The following is a 23,721-nucleotide window of genomic DNA, read 5'->3' as shown; positions in this document are numbered from 1 at the left end:
AAAAAAATATATATATATATATATATAAAACATACCATATTTTCATGTTTGTTTGTTTGTTGTGTTTTTTTTTTTGTTTTTTTTTATAAATATATATATATGTTGCATGTTATTAGGGCTTCTGTTTTTTCCAGTTCTCGCTCATGATTTAAAGCCACTCTGCGTCATTTCACAATTCATGTTGATACAACTTACCATCCAATTCATGAGAAATGGGGGCTAAACTACAAGAAGTCGTTTTGATCCCAGTTTGAATTTCTCTTTTTTCCTGACATGAAAATAGAAGTTGACCACATAATACAATAGGCCATTTGAATAATTTAAAAAAGCACTGAAACGCCACATAAAAAATCAGTTCCAGGACGTCAAATCATTTGACACCAAATTCGTCAGGGGATTAAATTAGATTTAACATGTTAGTTTGGTCACAGTCCAAACTCCCACACAGGGTTTAGGGATAAAGACTCTTATTGCTGCTTCCCGTATTGTCTTAAGGGCACAATACACTCTAGCAAACAGAACTGGAAATGGCAAGTACAAATATTTAAATCATTTTATTTGTGCTTGCAACTGAAAGTTGTACATACACAAAATTACATTTTAAACACAAATGAGATTTTCCCTTTGAGCCAAAAGACTCAAGACAGGCCAGCCAAGAAGGGCTGCTCTAGATGGAGCCCCTAAAGCCTCTCAGATAACACATCAACAGTGTATAGGCACAAACATCTGATGACTCGGCTAGATTGTGTTTTCATAAGTGCACAGCTATGGCATTGAATCCTAAATAATATTATTTAGATTATGTTGAGAATCATAAATGATATATAGATATTATAATTGTTTGATACTGCACAGTTCTGTAATTGATTCGTTGAGTTAGCAATAATAAATAGATTTCAAATGTTATACTTTTTTAAATATTGTACAGTTGTGGGGTTGAATCGTAACTCTTATTCCCAGGGATGTAATCTTGACGTACTATTGCTCTGAAATGTTGTTTTGCAAACTGATCTTAAATCAGACCGCAAGCATGAAAAAATTGACAAATGAAATGGCTTGAAAAACATTGAGGAAAACAAAAACTGTCTTAATAAAAAAAATATGGATACAACTTGCTGTTTTTTGACATAGCTATACCAAATGAGACTGCAGTAAAATGTGTTCTAGTGAATACACAGGCAGAGACGCAGGACGGCAGGCTCAGTTGCCTGGCTTGACGTCCGCTCCTGCGACCAGTATGACCAGGCGAAAGCAGAGCGCCAGGAAGCCTGTGCCCAGCAGATCTCCCAGCGCGGTGAGGTAGGGGATGGAGAAGTTATCAGGGTCCAGACCCTTCCGCCACATCAACCGAACAATCAGGTCTGCCACGTACAGCAGGATTCCCACCTGTGCAAAATCAATACAAACAAACACCGGGGATCCTGTGTTTCAATGGTAGAGTTCACCATGAGGGCTATTCAATTTAATACCACCTTAAATAACTTCAAATAGGAGCCCACCCCCAACTTGTAGCACAAGCTATTGAGTTTATGACGACAACCTGTCTGGCTGCCCATACTGCAAAGTCACACATATAGTTTATATATCTAGAGATGTTCTGTATTGTATCATAAATACGCCTACACACTTTATGGGGAAGCTTATTTTTGTTTTGCGGAGCATGCCAATATAAATAGCACCGCTTAATATTTACACAGACTCAATACACATACTGCACAGCACATAAGCCCATGGTCACTACACTATATATAGCACATACAAACTAGATGGTCTATATCTGGGTAGGAAGGAAGTAGCTATACCTTTTATCTCCAATTCCTGTTTATATTTTGGGCTAGGGGGAGATGGCTGTGCTGTTCCTACAGTACTTATGGATTTCCTATTACATTGTTCAGCCACTGTAAGCATCTGTTGTTATGTTTGCCAAATCTGATGATTGTAGACAGTTTTATATTGGAAATACAACTGCATCTATTATTAATTAATAATACTGCAGGGGAATTAATCACAAAAATAATGTAGACAGCAGGTCCAAAGCACAAAGGGCATGAGGTTTCAACATAGTATTTGCTTGTTTTACAGGAAGACGTTGTTGTTGAACACGTTTGGTGCTTAACTGGGATTACCTGGTAAGCACCAAACCATTACCCTTAGCCTGAGCTCAAACTTTAATTGCGGATACATTATTCAGACTTTTGTTGATGCATCTCCAGTTCATTATTGCATTTTTTCTTGAACTTTTCTTTTTCACCAAGTTGACCTACACATGACGCAATAGCTGTCTATCATACCGGATTACGATCAGCTAGATCTGACAGGTCTTTACAGAGAGCTGGTTGTAACAGTGGGAGCTCTCCAGAGAATGCCCAAACTGAAAGGAAGGGGCAGTCTCAAGTAGAGGGGGTGGGAGTTACTGTGGTTCTGTACCTGAAGGAGAGCGGCAGTCAAGTAGAAGAGGACGAAGGTGAGAGTTACTGCCATGTGGCCTCCCTGGAGCAGGGTGATCGTGTACAAGAACACCAGGTGACCAGGGACTACCAGCAAGAACAGGACACGGGCTGATCTGGAATTAACTCCTGCAAAGGGGAAAAGAACATTGCTTTTACTGCAGCACAATGACTCCGCTCTGTTAGGAATATCAAGGTTGGCTACAGGTTTTACACATAATGAATTCATAAACGTTGGTCACAAAGTAACGTACAACAGGGTGTCCTGTAAGTGATGCATCAGAGGCATCCTTGATAATACCTGTCTTCAGTTCCTTTAGGTGTGAGGTATCTTTAAGCAAAGGGGAATTAATTCAAAACGGTAGCGCAGATGGTGAACAAGGGCTGGCCTCCTGATTTAACAGAGAACATTCTTATCGCCATGATATGAAATGGTCACTGATGCCTGATGTATGGGGACCCTCTGTATTATTGTAAATGTGTAATATGCTTGTTTTTTATAGCTTTGTAATACAATACAGATGGACCACTAACTTCACTGTGTTTCTGTAGCGTGTATTTGTCAATGCTTTTGTTATGTTGCTTTCTCCCTCACTTGCAACATCAGAAAACTGTATTACCAGCATTCGACTAGCATGTGTATTTTGTCAATATAATAAACAATAATCATGATGTTTAGAACCGGACTGTATTTTGATACATAACAAATTATTTCTCCTGTCCTGTGGTCATACCTCCTGTTCCAACATGCATACTTTTGTTCTCTGTATTTCCATTAGCATGTAAGGTTCCCAGTTTAAAAATGATAAAGCCACTGAAAAGAAAAGGGTTGTTACATAAAACATACACCTACATCTGGCAACCCTAACTATAACATATAAACTATATGAAAAGTGTGTATATTAGGCTGTACAGCTGGGTGTATGGTATGCGTTTGATGCTTTCATCCACTGACCTGAGGAGAAGAAGGTAGTGCAGGGGTTGGGCCAGTGCTGCCTCAGCTTGTAGGGCAGAACCCCAGGCATGCTCCAGAAGTGGAGGTAGGTGGAGATTCGGCTGGCCTGGATGGCAACCAGGTTCCCTCCAACACCTAGAGAGAGAGGGAGAGGGAGGGGGTGTATAGCAATGAAACTGCTGTAGAGGTGAGCAGAATATATGTTTTAAAGTTGTTGTGGTTTGTTTTGTTTTTTTGTTTTTGCTGGTAGTGTCACGAGAGCTGTTCAGGTTGTTGTGTATATAAATCCTGGTCGCCTGCGGGGCGTATCAACTTCAACCTCCGTCTCGATCTCCTGCCTGTCACTCAGCAGCGAATTCACGCACCCACACTGTCGCAAGCATGCATACCCTGTATAAGGGATGTTTCTAAATAAGGGATCTAGGGTAGCTCCCTAATAAAAGCTTGATCTCAAAACACAAAAATTGTGTGAATACAGGAATTGTTACAGTTGTGTATAACAGTATTTAAAACAGGATTCATTTATCTGACTTTATACATATCCGCTCTTACTCTGGTTCCACCGCAGTCGGATACGCGATGGATTTATATATATATATATATGTATATACTGTATGTATATAATTTAATACAGAATGAAATGGCAGTGCACAGAGAGGACATACTGTAAAATAGACGTTTCTACAGAGGTTTGTTTTTTTAAAGTGTTATTTTCTACACCTGGTAGCTGTATATTGAAATGACATCATCGCTCTCAAAGTGATTACAACATTTATTCCCCTTAAGAGAAAAAAGAAAATCAGCCAACACAAGCAAGAATACTTTATTTTTGGGATGAAGCCAGACGTACACTCGGATCTAAATTGGTAGTTCTTCATAATAATCTGATACCGCCAAAATGTTTAAGACAAGTGTTTCTCCACTTTAATCAAGTATTTTGGAACTCACTGTGATAACTGCATCTAAGTATCAGTTTACAAAACCTACAGATTTACAGGAGCAGCATATAGACTAGAAAGACTAAACCAATCTCTAGAAGTATTTCAGTTTATACTTTCATTCCTTTTCAAGTAATAATGGTATAGGCATGTATTTAATAAAAAAAAAAGGCTTCAAGTGCCCTGCAGCAGTCCCTTTGATAGAAATGCCAACGTCTTTTGCTCAATTGTATGCATTAATACACAGGAGGGGAGATGTACTGTGAGAGCAAATTAAAGAAACATTGTATAAACTAAGCACAGATAGCAAGAACGAGAAAGGAAATGTGAACCAGACTGCATGTTGTTCCAATGTAATAACTCCGACAAGCCACTGTATTCATCTGAACTACAGTTTGACATTTTCCACTCAGTTTACATTTAGTGTGGTGACAAGCTGATATATATTTCCATTATTTACTATCAGTGTGACAAACAGATCTTTAACCACATCAAATCAACTTGAATGTTCAGTTCAGTTTTAGACTTTAACATAATTCTACACTTTTTATGCCCAATCATTTCACCCCATTTATAATGTCCAATTTGGTTTCCTCACTGTACCTCCTAGCAACAGCTTGAGATAACTAAAGGTCAGTGGATGTCCCACAACCAAGCCTATTGCCTCTTTACACCCAGGCGCTTTAGAGCGGACGTTAGCTACTGGCCCACAAAGGCCAGCGGGTGTCTGCTTGAGCCAACCCAGGCAATGGCCAGTAGGGGCTACTGTAGCAGACCGAGGAGAAAGAGTTCCTGCTGATTTATTTCCCTGACCCACATTAGTAAAGAATGACCATGTGCTAGGTCAATGTTGTGTATGCATCACCGTGTGTATAGAACTATTTCTAGTATTTTTGTAAACATTTCGTTAATGCCACACCACAGATCAGGACTGATGGAAAATGAGATGATCACACTGAATGTGCAGAGAAGTCCTTAGTCTCTTAGCAGAATTAAACCCATACATGCCTGCGTACATACCGTTTATAACTGGGGTGAAGACTGCCATTCCCTCAAAGTCAGGTTCTGTCACAGTTTTGTCCAAAATAAGACCACCAATACTGTAAAACAAACAGAAAAAAATAATGTGAAAACTAACGCAAAAGCACAGTGTTTCATTATTTGGTGTTCGCTGTGGTTCCTCAGGCTACTTGCTCCGTTGACTGCTGTCGAGCTGTTTCTGAAGATGCTGAATGGTGTTTGCTATCGTTCAGTATCCTCGTGTGTGAATACAAAATGATAGGTATCAGATTCAAGAAAAGGTATGCATTTGTTAAAAATTAGATAGGAAAACTCTGACCAACTTGCTCTAAGTTAAAAAAAAAATAAAATAAAATACAAAATAATAATACATAAATAAAAAGAAAAGCAGTTAGTATTACTAATTAGTATTATTAAAACCTCACTTTTTGTAGTAATGGAAGGCAACTGTTCAAAATGTTGTGCAAAATATCTAATTTTAAAACTCATTAAAATAAAAAATAATAATGATAAAGTGCTTTCTTGCATCATTTTTTCCAGTACTGGCATGCACAAACAAATAGCTGGCAACCGGCAAGCCACTTTTACCAGCTTTTTCCATTCCTGCTATTTTGATGAGTTTTGTATATTGGCACTCTGGCTACAAAGCTTTTCCCAAACTAACCACAGTACAACACACAGATATCACAAGGGCACAATAGGCCCTACCTGCTTATTGACATGGCGACAATGACAGGCTGCCAGCCTGACTTCAGCACCTCTCTGATCTGAGGGCTTCTCTTAGCGATGACCACCCAGAGTGGGATCAGCACAATGAACAGGACACAGACCAGGGGAGACAGGTAAGAGATATCTGAGGGACCACAACAGCAAACACAGGTGTTAGGACAGTGAGACTAAAATAAAATATATCACCATTATATTTCAATATGTTGTAGCTTGTAATGTCTTCCTCTGGTAAGGTTCTATTGCACAAGCTTTGACGTTGCTTAAACTTGGCTGACACCTGGTGGTAAAGCACTAATAAAAAAATGTTTAATTTGGTACTACAGAAGAAAAAAAAACATGGTTCCATATATTTTTTTTAACATATATAGGGCCATATACACCAGAAATCTACCACCATGCTAATTTAACACTTTTGCAGAAAGAAAACCACCAGTTAATGTTAAATAGCTTCAAATAAAACAACTATAATATTTTTAGTGCACTTACGTTCAAACAAACACAATTTCACAACAGGACTTGGGTAAACTGTGGTTTTATGCAAATACAATTATCCCACAATCAAATTCATAAGTAAAAGCAGACCAGCATTTAGACTATGTCCATAATCAATTTAACTCCAAAAATTTTGTTTATATCAAAACATACAGCTATGGCCAAAAGTGTTGCATCACCTAGAATTTTAGGATCGAGACATAATTTAAAATTAAAAATAAAATAAAAAACTATATGAACATAATTTAGATATTTTATTTAACATCATATAATCAAAGAAACTACAAAATGATATTGCAATAGTCTCCCGGAAGCCATAATAGTAGTACAATATTTCATGTTAGATTCCGAAATGTCACATTTTTCAATTTGTCAGTTTTTTCGTGAAAGCTACAAAGCGGTATGTAATCTGATATGTTAACGTAACATTATTCAGCAGGTTCCATTCGACTTTATGAAACAAAATGAGTCAATTCTATAGAGTGATACAAAACTTTTGGCCATAGCTGTACAGTGAAACACAGACCACGCAGTTGCCTACTGTTAACCAGGTAACCACCTTACCTTTATATTTGTAGAGTGCAGTGCTAATTCCGGCCAGCAGTGAAAGGGTTATCAGGTCCCCAAGACTGGCTGCAATAGGCGTGGCCACATTATCAGGGTTTATCCCCAGCTTTCTGGATGCAATAACGACCCCAATCATGACCAGACCTAGAGAGAGACAGAACATTAATATTATCATAAAAAGAACACAATGATATACTACTACTAATAATAATAATATAACATCAAAGGTGACTTAACATTGCCATCAACAGGAACAAAGTGGCACGGTTTTACTGTAGTCGATAAATACTGTAAATTAAAAAGATACACCAAACTTCCACAGAGGCCAAAATGAGGGTACTGACTCCATTGAAATAGCTGTCTCAGCCCTATCAATCTACTGACAATTACATTGTGTCAGGAGAATATTTTTAAAACAGCAAACTACTGCAAACATGCCTTGACTGCTTACCTAGCGACAGGGCAGCTATGAAGGCAGTCGTGACACTGCTGGCACACAGAACCGCGGCCTGCTCCAAATCAATGTGTCCTTTAGATATAAACCCCAGAACGACAGCCGCTACTGCAGCCAGGAGCCCCACCACGGTGGCCTGGACCTGCGAGTGCAGAGAAGGGTGGGGGATGAGCAATTGGAGAGTATATCAGCTCTTTAGGGGTAAAGCAATTAATTGTGATACTTTCAAAGGTTTTGTATTTCATGACTAATATAACTACATAGCTTCTTTCCACCACATGATTTACGACTGATTAACAACTGTGATTTATAATTATACATTCATCTCATTTAGTTTTGCCTTTTAACAAAACCATCCACTGTAAGATCATTTTATCAGGATTGCTCATTATACAAAGTAATGGCTTTTCTGATGTGGTGTGGTCAACGTGGATAGCATGTTAAAAAATGTATTACTGTAACAAATGTCCATTTAAATTTGGATCAATTTCAGCTGAACGGTTGCCAAGACACAGCCAGCGTTCGTGTTACCAATCACAGTCCAGAAATCATGTATAGTAGATTCTGAGACCCTCAAAAATGTGATCATCTCCACTCCATCCCCACCAACAGGAGAAGCATAAAGTGTGTAATATGTTGTACCCAGCATTGGTATTTCAAGATCAGCGTTACAGTTTACCTGAATCAGGGCTAGGTTGCAGGTAGCCATCCTCCACTGTTCCCGTGCGTCGTCCATCTGACCAGTGTTTGACTAAGAAAAAAAAATATATACCTATTTGTCATGAGTTATAGTGTGCAGTCGTGTGACTATAACTTTGCTTTATCTTTATATATTTGGGGTCATTGTACTTCATAATATTTTACACCCCTGTTTTTCTCTCTAATTTAAAATCCTCAGAACAGCTGAAGAGCGGTGAGCTTCCTCCAATCTCACGACCAAGCTAATTGCATCTTTACACTCAAAAGCTCTACAGAAGATTTCGGTGAGCCACCAGACCCTGCAGAACAAAGGTCAGCCCTGCAGGTCTTTGCTTTCAGCTCATTAGGTACATGGCCAGTAGGGTGCGCTGTAGCCTCCCTAACTCATAGGGAAGCAATGCTCCGTTACTGTTATAATGCGTTAACAATTTTGCATGCTATAGTGAGGTAATAAAGCACTTTTTTACAGTAAATAAATCTCATTGTTGTTTTTAGAATATATTTTTGGCATACTAACGTATCTAAATTACTTGTGTTGACTTGCCTCTGAATACACATTAAACATGAACTTTCAAATATTTACAGTCCCAGGTTTGAAGCTGTATAAAGAGGTGACTTATAGCCATACAACAAGACTTCACAGGGAGACATACACTTTATATCATCTTATACTCACTGCGGTCGACAGCCTGGAAGCCAGGGTCATTTCAAGGTTTCCCTTCAATCCCACCAAGGCTGGCACCAGGATAAACACTTCTGTGATGGTCCTGAATACCTCCCAGTGCTGAAACAGAACATTATACAAGTAGGTAATCACAGAGTTTATTTATTATTAAGCATACATTTGTGTGAATTTGGAAATCTGCTACTTCAACTTCTAATACATTATTTCAGATGCTGACTATATTTTCAGTGTTATGGAGACTGCTGGGGCAAAATGTAATTGTAACCTTCACATTTACTTAAGATGGCCACCATATTGGGAGCATATGACATTTGGTTTCCAGATTAAACAGACTAAATAAGGTGTACAAATCGAATCATTATTTAGTCTATTAATTTAGCTTGCCCATCACAATGTAACTGTCAGCAAGGAAACTCACACAGAAGTAGGTGATACTAATAATCAAATTAGCCTCAATCTTTTACCTTTTGTACACCCTATTTATTCTCTTTAACACTTTGAGATATTGGCTGTATACACAACTGTATTCTGTTACATTGTGGGTATCGAACCCGAAAAATCAACCACTTGACATAGTGTCTTTGTTAAGTGATAGTGCCCGTTGAAATAAGCTCTTTGACCGCAGTTGACTGCGAAGGAAGTTTTGCGTCCCGAGCTGAAGGCACAGGTTCTAACGAAAGTCAAGGTCAACTACCACACTGAAGAGCCTTCATCGAGGGTACACTTGTCCTTGACCTATTCAAAATGGCTGGCTGGCAGCCATCTTCTTGCTTTTGCAATAGCAAACTGCAGCAGCAAGTCAGCGATGGGTAGTAGTAACACGTAATGCAGGATACTGCTTGCAATATTTTTAGAGTACACAGAGGTGCCTCCACCACATCCCCCAGCACCTCACATGGGATTTGTAACCCCAGCATGATATCATAAATGCACTTACAGAGTTTACCTCATCTCTAAAATAAACAAATACTGTATAGAAATAGTAAGTATGTCTTACAGTGAAATGTGAGTGTGCCCTGAATGGGTGGCAGGTGTAACAATGGGCATCTTGCCAGCCTCTGTACTGAGCATAGAAATTAGAGATGAAAACACTGGGCCTTGTGAGCCTACAACCTAAGGAAGAGCTATAGATACTCACATGTCTGGAAACCTTATACTAAACACTTCTCTCACAGTAATTCACGCCTCGGTTGACTGAAAAGCTTTTTGTACCCGTGGACTTGTGTGTGCATAACATCAATGTGGGTGAAGCTGTATAATGGCAACAGGACAGTGCTTATGGTGCCAAAGTTGGTAATGTGTGTTGAGTAAATATTAAGGGTGTGCCGATGCTCGTATTTTTCAAGTAACTACCTTTTAAGAAGTATTTGTCAGCAGGTATTAAATAAATCCATTCAGTAATGTGCTGATTTAAAAACAAGAAAAGATGACCGTCCATCATCTTTACAGTTGAGTACCAATCAACAGCAATTCATTTCCGTGTTTTAAAAGCTGATTGGAAGCGAATTTAACTCATTTTTACTGCCATACCAGGGCTGTAAATTGACAATAAAAACATGTTGCACAGCTAGGAAATGCAACCCTAATTCATTACGTAAATGTGACCTTTCCTAAAATCTAACTCGGCTGCTTCCGCAGCTTAATCATTGATTACATTTTAACCAGGATTACAATCCCATAATTCACTGCAGAAATGATGCATTATTAAAAAGCTTATTCCTAAGAAAATGTCATTTAAACCTACTTCCTCTTTATATATTCTGAAAACGTAGCTTGGTATAAATTAGAGATCTGAAAGTATTTACCATCGACGTGTTTTTGACGCAGTGCCAGGTAAAATGGTAATTGTTTGTGTAAATCCACAGAAAGTAACAATGCAATTGGCAGATCCCCAACAGTAAATCAACACCTAGGGTCAGCTGTTTTTGAGGGAAAACAGAAAGGAACTCTTATCAGGATGTGTGAGTTGATCAAATACTCTGAACAAAGGCTAACAACTACATCTAGTGCCCTATATAAAACAGTACTAAACAGTATCATATTTAGTCAGCTGTGGTTATCAGTTTGCTGCTGTCAGGTAGGAATGTGTCTCTGAGAGGGCTCTGATATGAGGAGGGCCTGGCTGTGGAGTTAATTTGCTTCACAGTCAGGAAGAAGCTACACCATTGACAGTAGATTAGATGTGGCACCATACACAGTACAGGGGCTGGACAAACGGGATGTAGAGTCTACATGGGCAAATAGGATGGATTGTCAGTCCATGTGACGAATCTTCAAAGCATATGACTTGCCCTGGAGGGTTACAAGACCATTGTTCAATGAGTATATCTGAAAGTTGAAATATGAAGCAGCAAATCCTGTTCCAAACTGCCCTCTGTCTTAAATGTGTAATCCTGCTAGCTGTGCCATCTTTCACTGTCCAGCTTTTATATTTTTAACTACAGGCAGTATAGGCGATTTGGTATACTTGATGGTTTAGTCTTTCATCATTTCGTCACATTCACAGTGCTTGTTTTTATTTTCATTTCAGTTCTGCTTCAGTTCTGGGTTTGACTTAAACAGGACCAGTCACGTGACTTACGCCAGTCTGCTGTTGCTATGCTACCCAAGCTGCCATTTGCGTCTATTCGGCCATGTGGAGGGACAGCCCCATTTGCACAAAAGTGTTGCTACATAGTACAGGTGTTTACAGTTTTACTGTACATAGTAAATATATCAATTGATCGAAGCAGCTAGAACACAGTTGAATTAGTTATGACAACATTATGTGATTTTTTTTTTAGAAAAAGGGTAATAAAATGTTATGGTTGAAAAACAGCATTGAAATGTAAAAGATCCTACAGAGCGGTTTCTCACTAGTGTCCTATGATGCATATGAAAGATATTCTGACATTTAGAAAACACAGCATTGGTCTGAACACATGGGTGGAAATTGTAACACATACTTGCATTATATCCATCACCAAGCCAGCTGCCACCATGCCGAGTCCAGCCACCAGGTACGGCAGGAGAACTTGGGTGGCGATACTCCAGGAGCTTTCTGGCAGGAAGCCATTGGCAGACTTGGTTAGCTTACAGGTGAAAGCACGCAGCTTCTTCCCCTGGAAGCAGAACTCCAGTTCCAATTGGGTAACAACCATGACTTGGCTGCTAACCCATGCTCAGGAAGCTGGTCAAAAGAACAGGTTCACCCAGAACTGCCACCACCCAACGGGCTTATTGAGCCGGTCAACCAGAGTCAGAAAAATGTTTGGCTTTTTAACTCGTCACGCTGTCAAACATTCCAGACTGAACTGATGTATCTTACAGACTGAATCAGATCACAGACGACTGGACCTGGAGCAAGGTTGCCCCTTGCTTTGGTAAAAGGTGATTCAAGAGCTCCTCAATATTGATACAGAAATATTCCCATTAAATAATCAAATGTCATTCAAGACTGGTAAAGGAGTTGAAATTCAAAGATATTGATCCACATCAGCCTTTGACGTCTTGGTAAGGTGAAAGCAATCTAAAAGACTATCAGCTGTATTTTCACACGTCCAAAAACAAAGCCCAGTTTTCTTGTTCCGATTAAAAACGATAGAGCTGATTCTGTGCAAGGTCACAAAAGGACAGGCAGTCGGCAGTCTTTGCAGGCGACTGGCATCAGTCTGAACGAGGAGTCAGAAGGACATGCAGTTATTTTCTTACTGCTTGTGCCTGTCACGAACACATGTCTCCTCACTGGTCTTTAGGCAAGGTGTGTGATGTTACAGTGGCATGTCCGATCATTCTGCTCACACTCAAAATAGCTCCCTGTCTCCCTCTAAAAGAATGCCGATACACAGTCCAATCAGTTTCTAAAACAAACACTCTACTCCTGATGTCACTTTCAAGATGCTGCTAGTTTCCTAGAAGCTGGGATGATTAGAAAGCACTGCAGCCAAATTTTAAGCTAGTGCTTAGTCATTGATGCTGCAGTGAGGAATCTGTGACGAGTTAAGAAACCTCACTGCATTTTGTTTATGTTGAGCAGCCGGCTCTAGAAACACAGGGGTCTGTAGTACATGCAAACACTTCTTATTGCTTTATATAATGCACAAGAAGTCAGAAGTACAGCCAGAGCAAACGTTATTAATCGCACAAGGCTGTATTTGATGTATTTTCTTTGTACTAATGAGTTGCATGTTAATCGAAAGCTATAAAATACATCTTCTAACCTCCCTTTTCTTGTGTTGGGGATCTTTGGGCCCTTATCATGCCATTAGGGATATCTAGCTACTTCAAATACAAAACTATAGAATTGAAAGTGTATCCAGCTTCCTGGTGCCTAATGTGACCACTGGTTCAGCACATGGGTAGGCAGCTGTAACAGGTGTGTTTACTCTAAATAATTAAGTGCTCTAGGACAATAACGAGAGGTGTACCTGGTTAAAGGTAATAACCAAGGTTGGAACAAAGACCTGTATTGAAATAGCAAGATTGTCTACCCATTTTACCTACTGCACAGGAAACAGTTAGGTACAATATTTATTTGACCTACAGAATGAATATTGCAAGTTATTCATGATGGTGTTAAACAAATCTGCCTCAGGAGATATGTTTCAGTATGTATGCCTATTCATCCTAAAAAAAGTTTCTAAAAGAGTATAGTAAATTAATGAATATGCATAACAGAATATTAAGTCAGAAATTAAAAGCTATGGAAATGTTGAATTCACCTGAAGTGGCCTCTGCATTGCGACTTACTAAGAAAGATCGCTGTGGAGCAAAACAATGTCTTCAAAAGACAAGGGGAACACTATGCATTTGTAGTTGTGCCAGTTAATCAATAGTTAAATTCCACTAATAGCAAAACCACGCATCAATCAATCATCATTCATAGTTATCCTGGGATTACACCTAAAAATAAGTTATACATACATACATACATACATACATACATACATACATACATACATACATACATACATACATATAGCTCTGGCAAAATGTAGACAGCATTCACATTTTTCAAACAACGCTGTAGACTTTATACGCTGCATACCAACCATCTGTCCCAGACTAGTCCAGAAAGAGATTCTGAGGTGGGTATTCAACACGTCCAATGTATTTTAATCGAACAATTACTTTTATTCCGTCTCTCCTCTTTTGTGAGAGATAGAGCACTGGTATAGCTTTCAAACATCGTCCAAGATGTTTATTTTTATAGTCAATAAAAATAAAAGGACGAACAAAATTGCACAAGTGTGCCTAGATACATTAGGGTTAAATAGACATAGACAATTGAAATAAGAATGTAGCACATTTCTGAAAATATACCCTGTGGTAGTTCACAGTAAATGTTTCATTTTTAGGCAAAATTCCCATGTTATCGACCCTGTTCCTTTTCATCCAAACCTTCTACTCACACCGAACCCCAGTCACCAGCGTCCTACCTGGACATGATCCAGCACCAAGCCTGCCATCACCATGCCCAGCCCTGCCAGCAGGTAAGGGAAGAGAACCTGCAGGCCGATGGCTATTGAAGACTCCTCCTCAGTCTTTGCCATGGCAACCTTCTCCTCAGCCTGCCTCTTCTGTGGGGCTTTGGGTGGAAGCACAGCATCCTGGCCCTCTGAGCTAACAGCTTTCCTGTCGTTGTGTTTGCTCTTGCCTTTGGACTTTGACCTCTGCTTGGACAGATCTCCATTTTTCGATCTGCCCTCTTTTTTCCTCTGTCGCACCTCCTCTCCAGTCATGGTGACCCACTACTGTCCTAGGATTCCTGCCCAACACAAATAAAGATAAGAATTTGTTTCCAGAGGTTGGAGAGGGTGCTGTTACAAAAGCAGATATTTTTTAAGCTCCCCATACTTTTTGATGTTTTCAATATTGTTCATGTTGTGTTTAAATTTTTTACTTTAATTAAACATACATGAGGAGCTTGAACTAACAGCTACCAGAAAATACAGTGTAAAAGATTAAGGGATTTTATGACTCAAGCTTATTTCATCTCTATGGAGAGATGAATGCAAAATGTAAACACTACTGACAGTACTGTACTTCCAGTTTATGTGGTACAGTATCAATCTGATTCTGAAGTAGAGCAGTGTTTCAGGACAGGAGAAAAACGAAGCAGAAACAGAATATGTGATAAAAACCAGATGCACACGTGACAAGACACAGGATTTATGAGACAGTGTAATGTTATGAGGATAAGAAATGTTTGGTAGATGTGGCAGTCTGCTTCAACAGACTTGACGTGTGGTTTTAGGGTATAGTATACACTGTAATGCCCTGACTGTACGTTTACATTCCGCTAACCTGGAGTAAACCACAATACACACACAATACAATTTAATAAACGCGCAGTGTACCTTAGATGTGTGCAAAAGTGACTGCATCCGCTGCTTCTTTAAATCTGGTCGACATTTGAAGCTGACAATATTAAACACAAATGCCTGTTGCATTTCTCTCTCAAAATCAGCCCGCCAGGAAGCTCCAGTTTGTTTCTGGTACCTTTTTTATGAATGGATAGCACTGGGAAGGAATTACAACTCGAAAAATACAGTTTTAACAAGAAAGTCAATGCAAACGCGCAAGCAATTGCGTTAGGGAGACGTGGTGATGCAATTAGCGATGTCTTCCTGTTTCGACCTGGATTACCGAATAGGAAATTGCAGCTCCAAGACCATCGCTTTCTGATTTGTTTCAACGAACTGCGCATCAACCAGCAATCTTGTAACCGATTGGTTTTCATCTGAATACAGTGCAGCCCTGTCCCCTTGGATTCAAATTCGGTTTGAGGAATTGACAAAATGTGGAATTCGGTGGTGTTCAGAAAGTGAAAGTCACCACTTAAGTTGTATATAACGCGGGGACAAGTCACGCTATAATTAATTATACATTTGTTTCATTTTACTAAAACAAATAATTCTATACATAAATACAAATGCATGCACATGAACAGACAAAACTGCACATGTAGTGCATATATATATATATATATATATATATATATATATATATATATATATATATATATATATATATATATATATTATTGTAATATTATCCACATCCTATCCATTTAGAAGTAAAATAAATAGGAAGGTCAGCCTAAGGTCAGCCTCTTTAACCAGAACTGCTGTTGGTCACTATCGAGGGCAAAGTGCTAACCAACGCTTATTTGAAAATGTTGGGCAGTCAGGCGTTCTATTTAACAAATGTTCCCTTTCAAGTCGAAAATAACCATCAAGGTATGGGATATTGCCGTCAGGCAGTAGGGATTGGCTGAGCTTTATAGCAAAGCTGCGGAGAATCACTTCCTCTTTTGTCGTCAGCATCGGTAGCGGTAGGTATTAGAGCTTGTAACTGTCTGTACTCATTGAGCTTAGGTTTAAGAAGCTGGTTTTTGCCCCTTCTCCGAGTTTATTTCAGTTGCATTTATTATTGGTAAATTTGGTTATATAATTGTGTATATATATATATTTTATATATTACTTTATATATCCTTTCAAACATTCAAAATCCTAAAAGGTATAGACAATGTCAACCCGGGGGACATAAACCAGGGGTCATAAATGGAGATTAGATAAAGGGGCATTCAGAACAGAAAATAGGAGGCACTTTTTTACACAGAGAATTGTGAGGGTCTGGAACCAACTCCCCAGTAATGTTGTTGAAGCTGACACCCTGGGATCCTTCAAGAAGCTGCTTGATGAGATTCTGGGATCAATAAGCTACTAACAACCAAACGAGCAAGATGGGCTGAATGGCCTCCTCTCGTTTGTAAACTTTCTTATGTTCTTCTTATGTTCTTTCACGCTTTGCTTCGGCATTGCGTTTTTGTTTAACCTCGTGGTCTTCGTCTTTTCTTTATTAGTATATTATTACTAATATTTAGTTGTGTGTTTTTTGGGTTTTGTATATATATTATATATTTGTTATATATATATATTTTATTTGGACGCACGTCGTTGGCCTTGGCCACGCGTGTATTGCAGCCTCGGTCTTGCCTGGCTAGACCGCGTGTGTATGTGGAGTCTGCTCTGCAGCCCTCTATAAATCTTCCACTGCTGTGTGTTCTCCACCGCGTGGTAGCTGTACGGTTTGCCCTACAGTCATTCATACAGTACACTAAGCACTTGCTGCAGCGTCCCAAAAAAAAACAAAAAAAAAAAAAACCCTTTTCACCATTAAGAAGACGACCACAAAGCACAATACTCCCTTAAGCACCAAGGTAAGTATTTCACCAAATAAGACACTGTACCAGCACTAGCGTCTCCGCTCTGCGGGTCAGCTGACGCTTAGGCGTCCCGACGCTCGGTACTCGCTCTGCGTGGTGTCAGCGCTTTGGCGCTTGGTGCAGCGCTTCGGCGTTTGGTGCAGCGCTTCCGCGCTTGGGACTCGGTGCTCGATGCTTGGTGCGTCGGTGCACGGCGCTTGACGCTTCGACGCTCGGCGCTTCGACGCCACACGCTCGACGCTTCGACGCCACACGCTCGACGCTTCGACGCCACACGCTCGACGCGCGGCGCTTCGACGCTACACTTCGACGCTACTCGACGCACCTTCGATGTCGTGCTCGACGGAGATGTCGGGCTTCCATCGTTGCACGTCTTGCCAGGCGAAGCTGCCTGCCAGTGACCCGCACGATGAGTGCGTGGCATGTCTTGGGCCAGGACACGCCGCATCCGCGCTGGCGGATAGGGCTTTTTGCCAACGTTGTGCTGGTTTTCAGACACGCACCCTTCGGCAAAGGGCTAAGAAATCAGTGGGTGGGCACTCTCCCTCCTTGGGATCTTCCCACACCATTTCAGCCCCGCTGTCGTCTACGGCGACGCCGCCAGGGCGACTACAGCTCTCCAGGAGCCCGGCCTCCCAGATTACAGCTGGTCAGAGGTCCCCCACCAGACGTGCTAGGGCTCGCAGCCCCTCCCCTTCTAGGGTATGCCCTCGTCGGGAGTCTAGGTCGCCCTCCAGATCGCCTCGACGTAGAGGACGCTCTCGTTCCCCTCGTCGCGACAGGCGATGTAGAGACAGGTCGGGGGTGGTAGAGCTAACTTCCAAGATGTCTCAGTTCATGGAGATGATGATGGGACAGCAGTCTCTTCTCATGTCCCTAGCTAATGCAGTGCCTCGAGCCCCAGAACAACTCACTGGGCCCGTCGCCAACCAGCCAGTGGCTCCCCTACAACCTCCATTGGCCGTTTCCCTTCCACTGCAACCTCAGGACTGGGATATCGATGCCATTTCCAGGGATGCATCTGACATCCTGGAAGGGGACAGTATAGAGGCTGAGGTAGCCTCCCAGCACTCGGATCAGGTCGCTGAGTCCGAGGTGATGGATACTGACGACCCTGTGTGGTCTGTGTTGGACAGAGCAACCCGCCACTTGGGCATTGATTGGCCTGGGACAGAGCTTCCCCGGCGATCTCTGTTTGAGTCGCCTTCAGCCCAGTCCCATCAGTCCAGGATGCTTCCGGCATTCCCGGACTTTGTTAAAGAGGTGCAGTCTACTTGGGGGTCTCCGGCCTCTGCTCCTGCGACGTCTCGCAAGGCTTCGGCCTTTACTATGCAAGGGGCTAGTGAGGCCGGTTTAGCGTCCTTTCCACCGGTGGACGCTGCGCCGCGTTAGTGAAGACGCCGACACTATCTGGGCTTACTAAAGACCCAGCTTGCCCCAATAAGCAGTGCAGGACCACAGAGATACACCTGAAAAAAGGGTACTCTGCGGCTACGGAGGCAGTTAGACTGTCTAATATAGCCAGTCTACTGACGGTTTACCAGGCGGCACTCCTTCGAGACCTACCTGAGTGCCCTTCTGCGGCCCTCAGAAGCGAGCTAGGCACACTCAGTCAGCTGCTGGTGAAGCTAGCCCAGCTCAACGCGCGGGCTCAGGGCAGGAGCATCGCGTCTATGGTGGTGGCCAGAAGACAGCTCTGGCTCTCGCAGGCGAGAGTACAGGAGCCTGACAAGGCCCCTTTGCTGGATGCTCCGATTACACCGGGACACACATTTGGTCCGGCGGTGGATGAGATGTTGCAACGCTCCGTCAAGGCGTGGGAGGCGTCGCTGCAAATGGCTAAGATGTGGCCAAATAAACAGTTCCAGCCAAAGCGGCCTCAGGAACAGCCATGGCGTAGGACACCGCCACAGCAGCAGGCGCAACCACGGGGTAGTAGGACCTCCCCCGTAGGTCCATCAGCACGCGGCCAGCCTGGGTAGAGGAGGTGGCAGGTCTGAGGCATCCAGGCAGCTGTTAGCCCACCCTTACACTGTTCCACAGCTCCAGTTCTGACAACAATGCACCAACGATATCTGGGTGCGCAAAACTATATCCACTGGGTACACCCTTCAGTTCCAGTTAAAGCCTCCCCCCTTCAGGGGGGTGGTCGTAACTGCAGTGAAGGACCCGGTTCAGTCCTCAGCTCTGAATGTGGAAATACAGGCATTGCTCAGGAAGCGTGCCATTCAACAAGTAGACCCTGCTCTGATCGACCAGGGGTTCTATTCCAAATACTTCCTAGTGCCCAAAAAGGACGGCGGGTTCCGCCCTATTTTAGATCTGCGAGTACTGAACAAATACCTACGGCGGTTATCGTTCAGGATGCTTACGCACAGGCACATCATCCAGTCAGTCCGACACGGCGACTGGTTCACCACCGTGGACCTGACAGATGCGTACTTTCACGTTCCCATCTGCCCGGGTCACAGGAAGTATCTGCGTTTCGCATTCCAGAGCAGGGTGTACGAGTTTTGTGTCCTCCCATTCGGCCTGTCACTAGCTCCTCGAACCTTTTCCAAATGTATGGATGCCATTTTAGCTTCCTTGCGGGCTCAAGGCGTCCGACTGCTGAACTATCTGGACGACTGGCTCGTCTGCGCGCAGTCGAAGGAGCAGTTGGCACAGCACACAGTGATGGTTACAGACCATCTTCAGCGGCTAGGTCTGAAGGTCAATTCAGAAAAGAGCCGCCTCGTGCCGAGCCAACAGACCGAATTCTTGGGTCTGCATCTGGACTCAGTGTCCATGGAAGCGACCCTGTCGACACAAAGAGTTGCCTCGCTGGAGCGGTGTCACTCCCTATTCAGGTTGAGAGAAACAGTCAGTATGGAGCTGTGTCAGCGCATGCTAGGGTTGATGGCTGCCGCCTCGCAAGCCCTTCCTTTGGGCTTACTACACCAGAGACCTCTGCAGGCCTGGTTCAATGCCTTCGCGTTGCATCCGCGGAGAGACAAACACCGCAGGTTGAGGATATCCCGAACCTGCTGGGAAGCACTGCGCTGGTGGAAAGTTCCATCGAACATCCGCCAGGGCGTACGCTTGGGTCCCATCTTCCGAAGGGAAGTCATCACAACCGACGCTTGCAACCAGGGTTGGGGAGCAGTCTGGAACGGGACAGGGACACGTGGAGTGTGGTCAGGACCCTGGAGGTCAGCCCACATCAATGCTCTGGAACTCAGAGCAATGGACCTCGCCCTTTGGCACTTCTTGCCAGTGCTTCTAGGCAAGCACGTGTTAGTGCGGTCAGACAACACCACGGTAGTGGCGTATATCAACCGCCAGGGCGGCTTGCGGTCCCCCGGTCTTCACCGGATGGTAACACGGCTGTTGCTTTGGACACAACCGCTTTTAGCCTCTCTGCGTGCGGTTCACCTACCGGGCAGAGTCAATTACGCAGCGGATCTCCTGTCCAGAGGAGGTTCTCTTGCAGGCGAATGACGTCTTCACCCTCGGGTGGTAGAGCGCATTTGGGAATGGTTCGGCACAGCGCAAGTCGATCTCTTCGCTTCGCGAGAGACCACGCACTGTCCCCTATGGTTCTCGGTGAAGGACCTCGACAGCCCCCTAGGAGTCGATGCACTGGCTCACGAATGGCCACCAGGGCTCCTGTATGCATTTCCACCGATTCCGATGCTCCCCGCCTTCTTGGAGAAGGTCAGGGTAGAGCAAGCGACAGTGATTCTGATCGCTCCTCGGTGGCCTCCCGAGTCTGGTGCAGTTGTTGCACGGTCGTCCGAGGGAGCTCCCTCTGCGAGCGGACCTGTTGTCCCAAGCCCAAGGAGGGCTATGGCATCCAAACCCCAAACTCATGCAGTTATGGGCTTGGCCCCTGAGCCGGAGCGCCTGTCAGCCTTAGGGCTTTCGACGGCGGTTATATCGACCATTCAGAGTGCGAGAGCGCCCTCTACTAGGTCGCAGTATGCGTATAAGTGACAATTGTTTCAAAGTTGGTGTCTGGCTGAGGGCCATGACCCGGTCTCCTGCCCTATGGCAGTGATATTACAGTTTCTGCAGAAGCTGCTAGATGAGGGGAAATCTCCCTCTACACTTAAAGTGTATTTAGCCGCCATTTCGGCTTGCCATGTACGCATTGACGGGTTATCACCTGGTTGCCATTTTCTGGCATCTCAGTTCCTTGCGGCCTCCAAGGACGACCAGTTTACAGTCATGGAGCCTTGATGTGGTGCTAGAAGCCCTTACCAAGGCACCGTTCGAGCCTCTCCACAGTGTGGATATGAAGCTCGTGTCTATGAAGACTGCGTTTTTGCTATCAGTGGTATCAGCAAAACGCGTGGGCGAGTTACATGTACTTTCGGTGCATTCATCATGTACTCGTTTCGCAGGAGACGGTTCTAATGTCTCCATGCGTCCAAATCCAGCCTTTTTACCCAAGGTCATATCCCTATTTCATATGAACCAACCAGTCGAGTTGATGGCGTTTCATCCTCCTCCTTTTTCTTCCCCAGAGGAAGAGCGGTTACACATGCTCTGCCCTGTGCGGGAATTGAGGTGTTATATTGACCGCACAAGGACTGTGAGGCAAACAGAACAGCTGTTCATATGCCATGGTTCTAAGACTTTGGGTCAGCCGTTGTCTAAGCAACACCTTTCCCATTGGATAGTGGATGCTATTAAGTTAGCATATGATTCTATGGGCCTTCTGCCGGTTGAATGTACTGTAATCCTCTCCTCCGTCATTTGGAGCAACTGTGTTACACTCTATTACGCCTCAGGTTGTGGACGTATAGAGTGGTTGACAATATGGTGTGACTAGTCCACCTTAGGACAGGTGTCATTGCGAGCATAGATGCTGAGTCTGTCCTACTGCCGAGAATCCTCCCTCGCGACGGCTTGGGTACACTGTTCCCATACCTTGATGGTTATTTTCGACTTGAAAGGGAACGATAGATTGCGGATGCAACCCCAGTTCCCTGAAAGAGAAAATAACCATCAAGCCGCGAGGTCGCTCCGGAAGCCTTCACGGCCTGAAGAGCAAAAGAGGAAGTGACTCTCGGCAGCTTTGCTATAAAGCTCAGCCAATCCCTACTGCCTGATGGCAATATCCCATACCTCGATGGTTATTTTCTCTTTCAGGGAACCGTTTTTCAGTGCCTGCTTTTATTATTAAAATACTGAACTGTTTTAAACCGATGTCAGTGAGCCAACATTTCATTACCAATGGGGCAAGACAGGAGATGTGACATTCTGCATAAGGGACTGTACAGGTTACTGGTGTTTCACAAGGAACAGTCTCAGATGTGATGACCCTGTCTGTTCTGGAAAACAGACTTAACTACAGATTTGCATACGGGTCATTCCAGCTCAAGTGGACTAAATTCAGGGGAGATGTTTCCTCCGTTTGTAGTTGACGCCGATACACAAAGCACATATGCCTGTGTGATGGTTTAGTGTGCATGCAAAAGATGAGCTGTATAACTCATGCCGTACAAGGCAGGAACAATGCAAATTACAATAACCTGTTTTTTTCTGACTGTGACCTAGAAAAACAATATTTGTATCTTGTTTGAATATACTTATTAGATTACATTATAAGGAGACTTGTTTTGCTTGTTACTCTCTGGTGGCATACCTGGACTAAACCATTCTATTTAGCTTCACAAACTAGTGATTCACAAGCAAAATCTTCAAGCACCATCCAAAGAGAAGGCGGCAAGCGTAGGATACACAAGGCAGGATGGCAAAAAACAAACAAACAATGAATTACATTGCAGCCAGATGGTTAACACTGAAACCTGGGACATCATGTTTCAAATCCAGGATAACTACTGTGCACTGAAGACCAGTTTTGTAAGTGGTACACTTAAATACAGTAGCATGCACAGGTCATTTGTCCATTTCATCAACACATTCACTTAGCTATCTAGCTCCAAGGCCTATAGCCCTGTGCTGTGCAGTTTTTAAACAGACTTCCAACAATCAGCAAGGATTCAGCCCTAACTAACTAAACAGCAATGTGTACAGACTGTAGCTAATCAAAGTTTTCAGACACTTCAAAGCTTTGCAGTATAAGCAACACAGTACACTACAGGAGGTGCGTGGTGGTTCTTTTAAAATCACACAATATTTAAAAAGCAGTACCTTTCAGTCACTGGGCCCTTCAATGCTTTCAGTGCGGAGTCAGTAACAGTCAGCACTTTAAGCCACTCTGAGTAACTAAATACCACAGAGGCACAAGTGAACGTCACTTCATATGGGAACAGGCTTCAATTTTAGACCAGATGGCACAGTAGGACACATGGGTTTAGTTTGTGTTGAGACAGTCATATGGAAAGACAAAATCTCATCAGGGGCCTGTGGCCAGTTGCATACAATGCTTAAGTATTCCAGGATTCCAACACTTACAATATGACTTTAAAGGAACTGGGCCAAATAGTGACAGTAAGCCAGCCAGCCAATAACTTAGCAAACAAACAAACAAACAAAAAATCCTTACAACAGAGACAGGGTGCTGATATGATAGATG

General features: G+C 42.9%; 1 protein-coding gene across 3 annotated transcripts; it reads right to left on the bottom strand.

Annotated features, from left to right (window-relative positions):
* Nucleotides 1–539: 539 nt before the first annotated feature.
* Nucleotides 540–23,445, bottom strand: LOC117413626 (solute carrier family 41 member 1-like). 3 transcript variants are annotated; one of them, XM_058999527.1, is made up of 11 exons: nt 23,337–23,445; nt 14,404–14,732; nt 8,978–9,085; nt 8,282–8,353; nt 7,600–7,744; nt 7,146–7,292; nt 6,069–6,213; nt 5,361–5,440; nt 3,403–3,537; nt 2,428–2,576; nt 540–1,386 (listed from the first exon to the last, which is right to left on the bottom strand). In XM_058999527.1, exons 2-11 carry the CDS (start codon nt 14,704–14,706, stop codon nt 1,201–1,203), a joined length of 1,470 nt encoding a protein of 489 aa, XP_058855510.1. In that variant the 5' UTR covers nt 14,707–14,732; nt 23,337–23,445; the 3' UTR covers nt 540–1,200. The 3 variants fall into 3 exon arrangements, with proteins under 3 accessions (XP_058855510.1, XP_058855509.1, XP_058855511.1); XM_058999526.1 differs by lacking the exon at nt 23,337–23,445 and adding an exon at nt 15,325–15,618; XM_058999528.1 differs by lacking the exons at nt 14,404–14,732; nt 23,337–23,445 and adding an exon at nt 11,932–12,920.
* Nucleotides 23,446–23,721: the final 276 nt, after the last annotated feature.

This window comes from Acipenser ruthenus, chromosome 25 (genome assembly GCF_902713425.1).
Source record: "Acipenser ruthenus chromosome 25, fAciRut3.2 maternal haplotype, whole genome shotgun sequence".
Taxonomy (NCBI): domain Eukaryota; kingdom Metazoa; phylum Chordata; class Actinopteri; order Acipenseriformes; family Acipenseridae; genus Acipenser; species Acipenser ruthenus.
The sequence above is the reverse complement of the archived record's forward strand: the minus strand, read 5'-3'. Positions and strand labels throughout refer to the sequence as shown.

Bases quoted from the DNA above. Each gene is read 5' to 3' on its own strand.
- LOC117413626 (XM_058999527.1), bottom strand. From the start codon at position 14,706: ATGACTGGAGAGGAGGTGCGACAGAGGAAAAAAGAGGGCAGATCGAAA. The intron at 8,354-8,977 runs GTGAGTATAAGA...TTTTTTTCTTAG, and splicing joins CTTCCAGGCTGTCGACCGCA to TCAAACACTGGTCAGATGGA. The intron at 7,293-7,599 runs GTAAGCAGTCAA...GTCTCTCTCTAG, and splicing joins CATAGCTGCCCTGTCGCTAG to GTCTGGTCATGATTGGGGTC.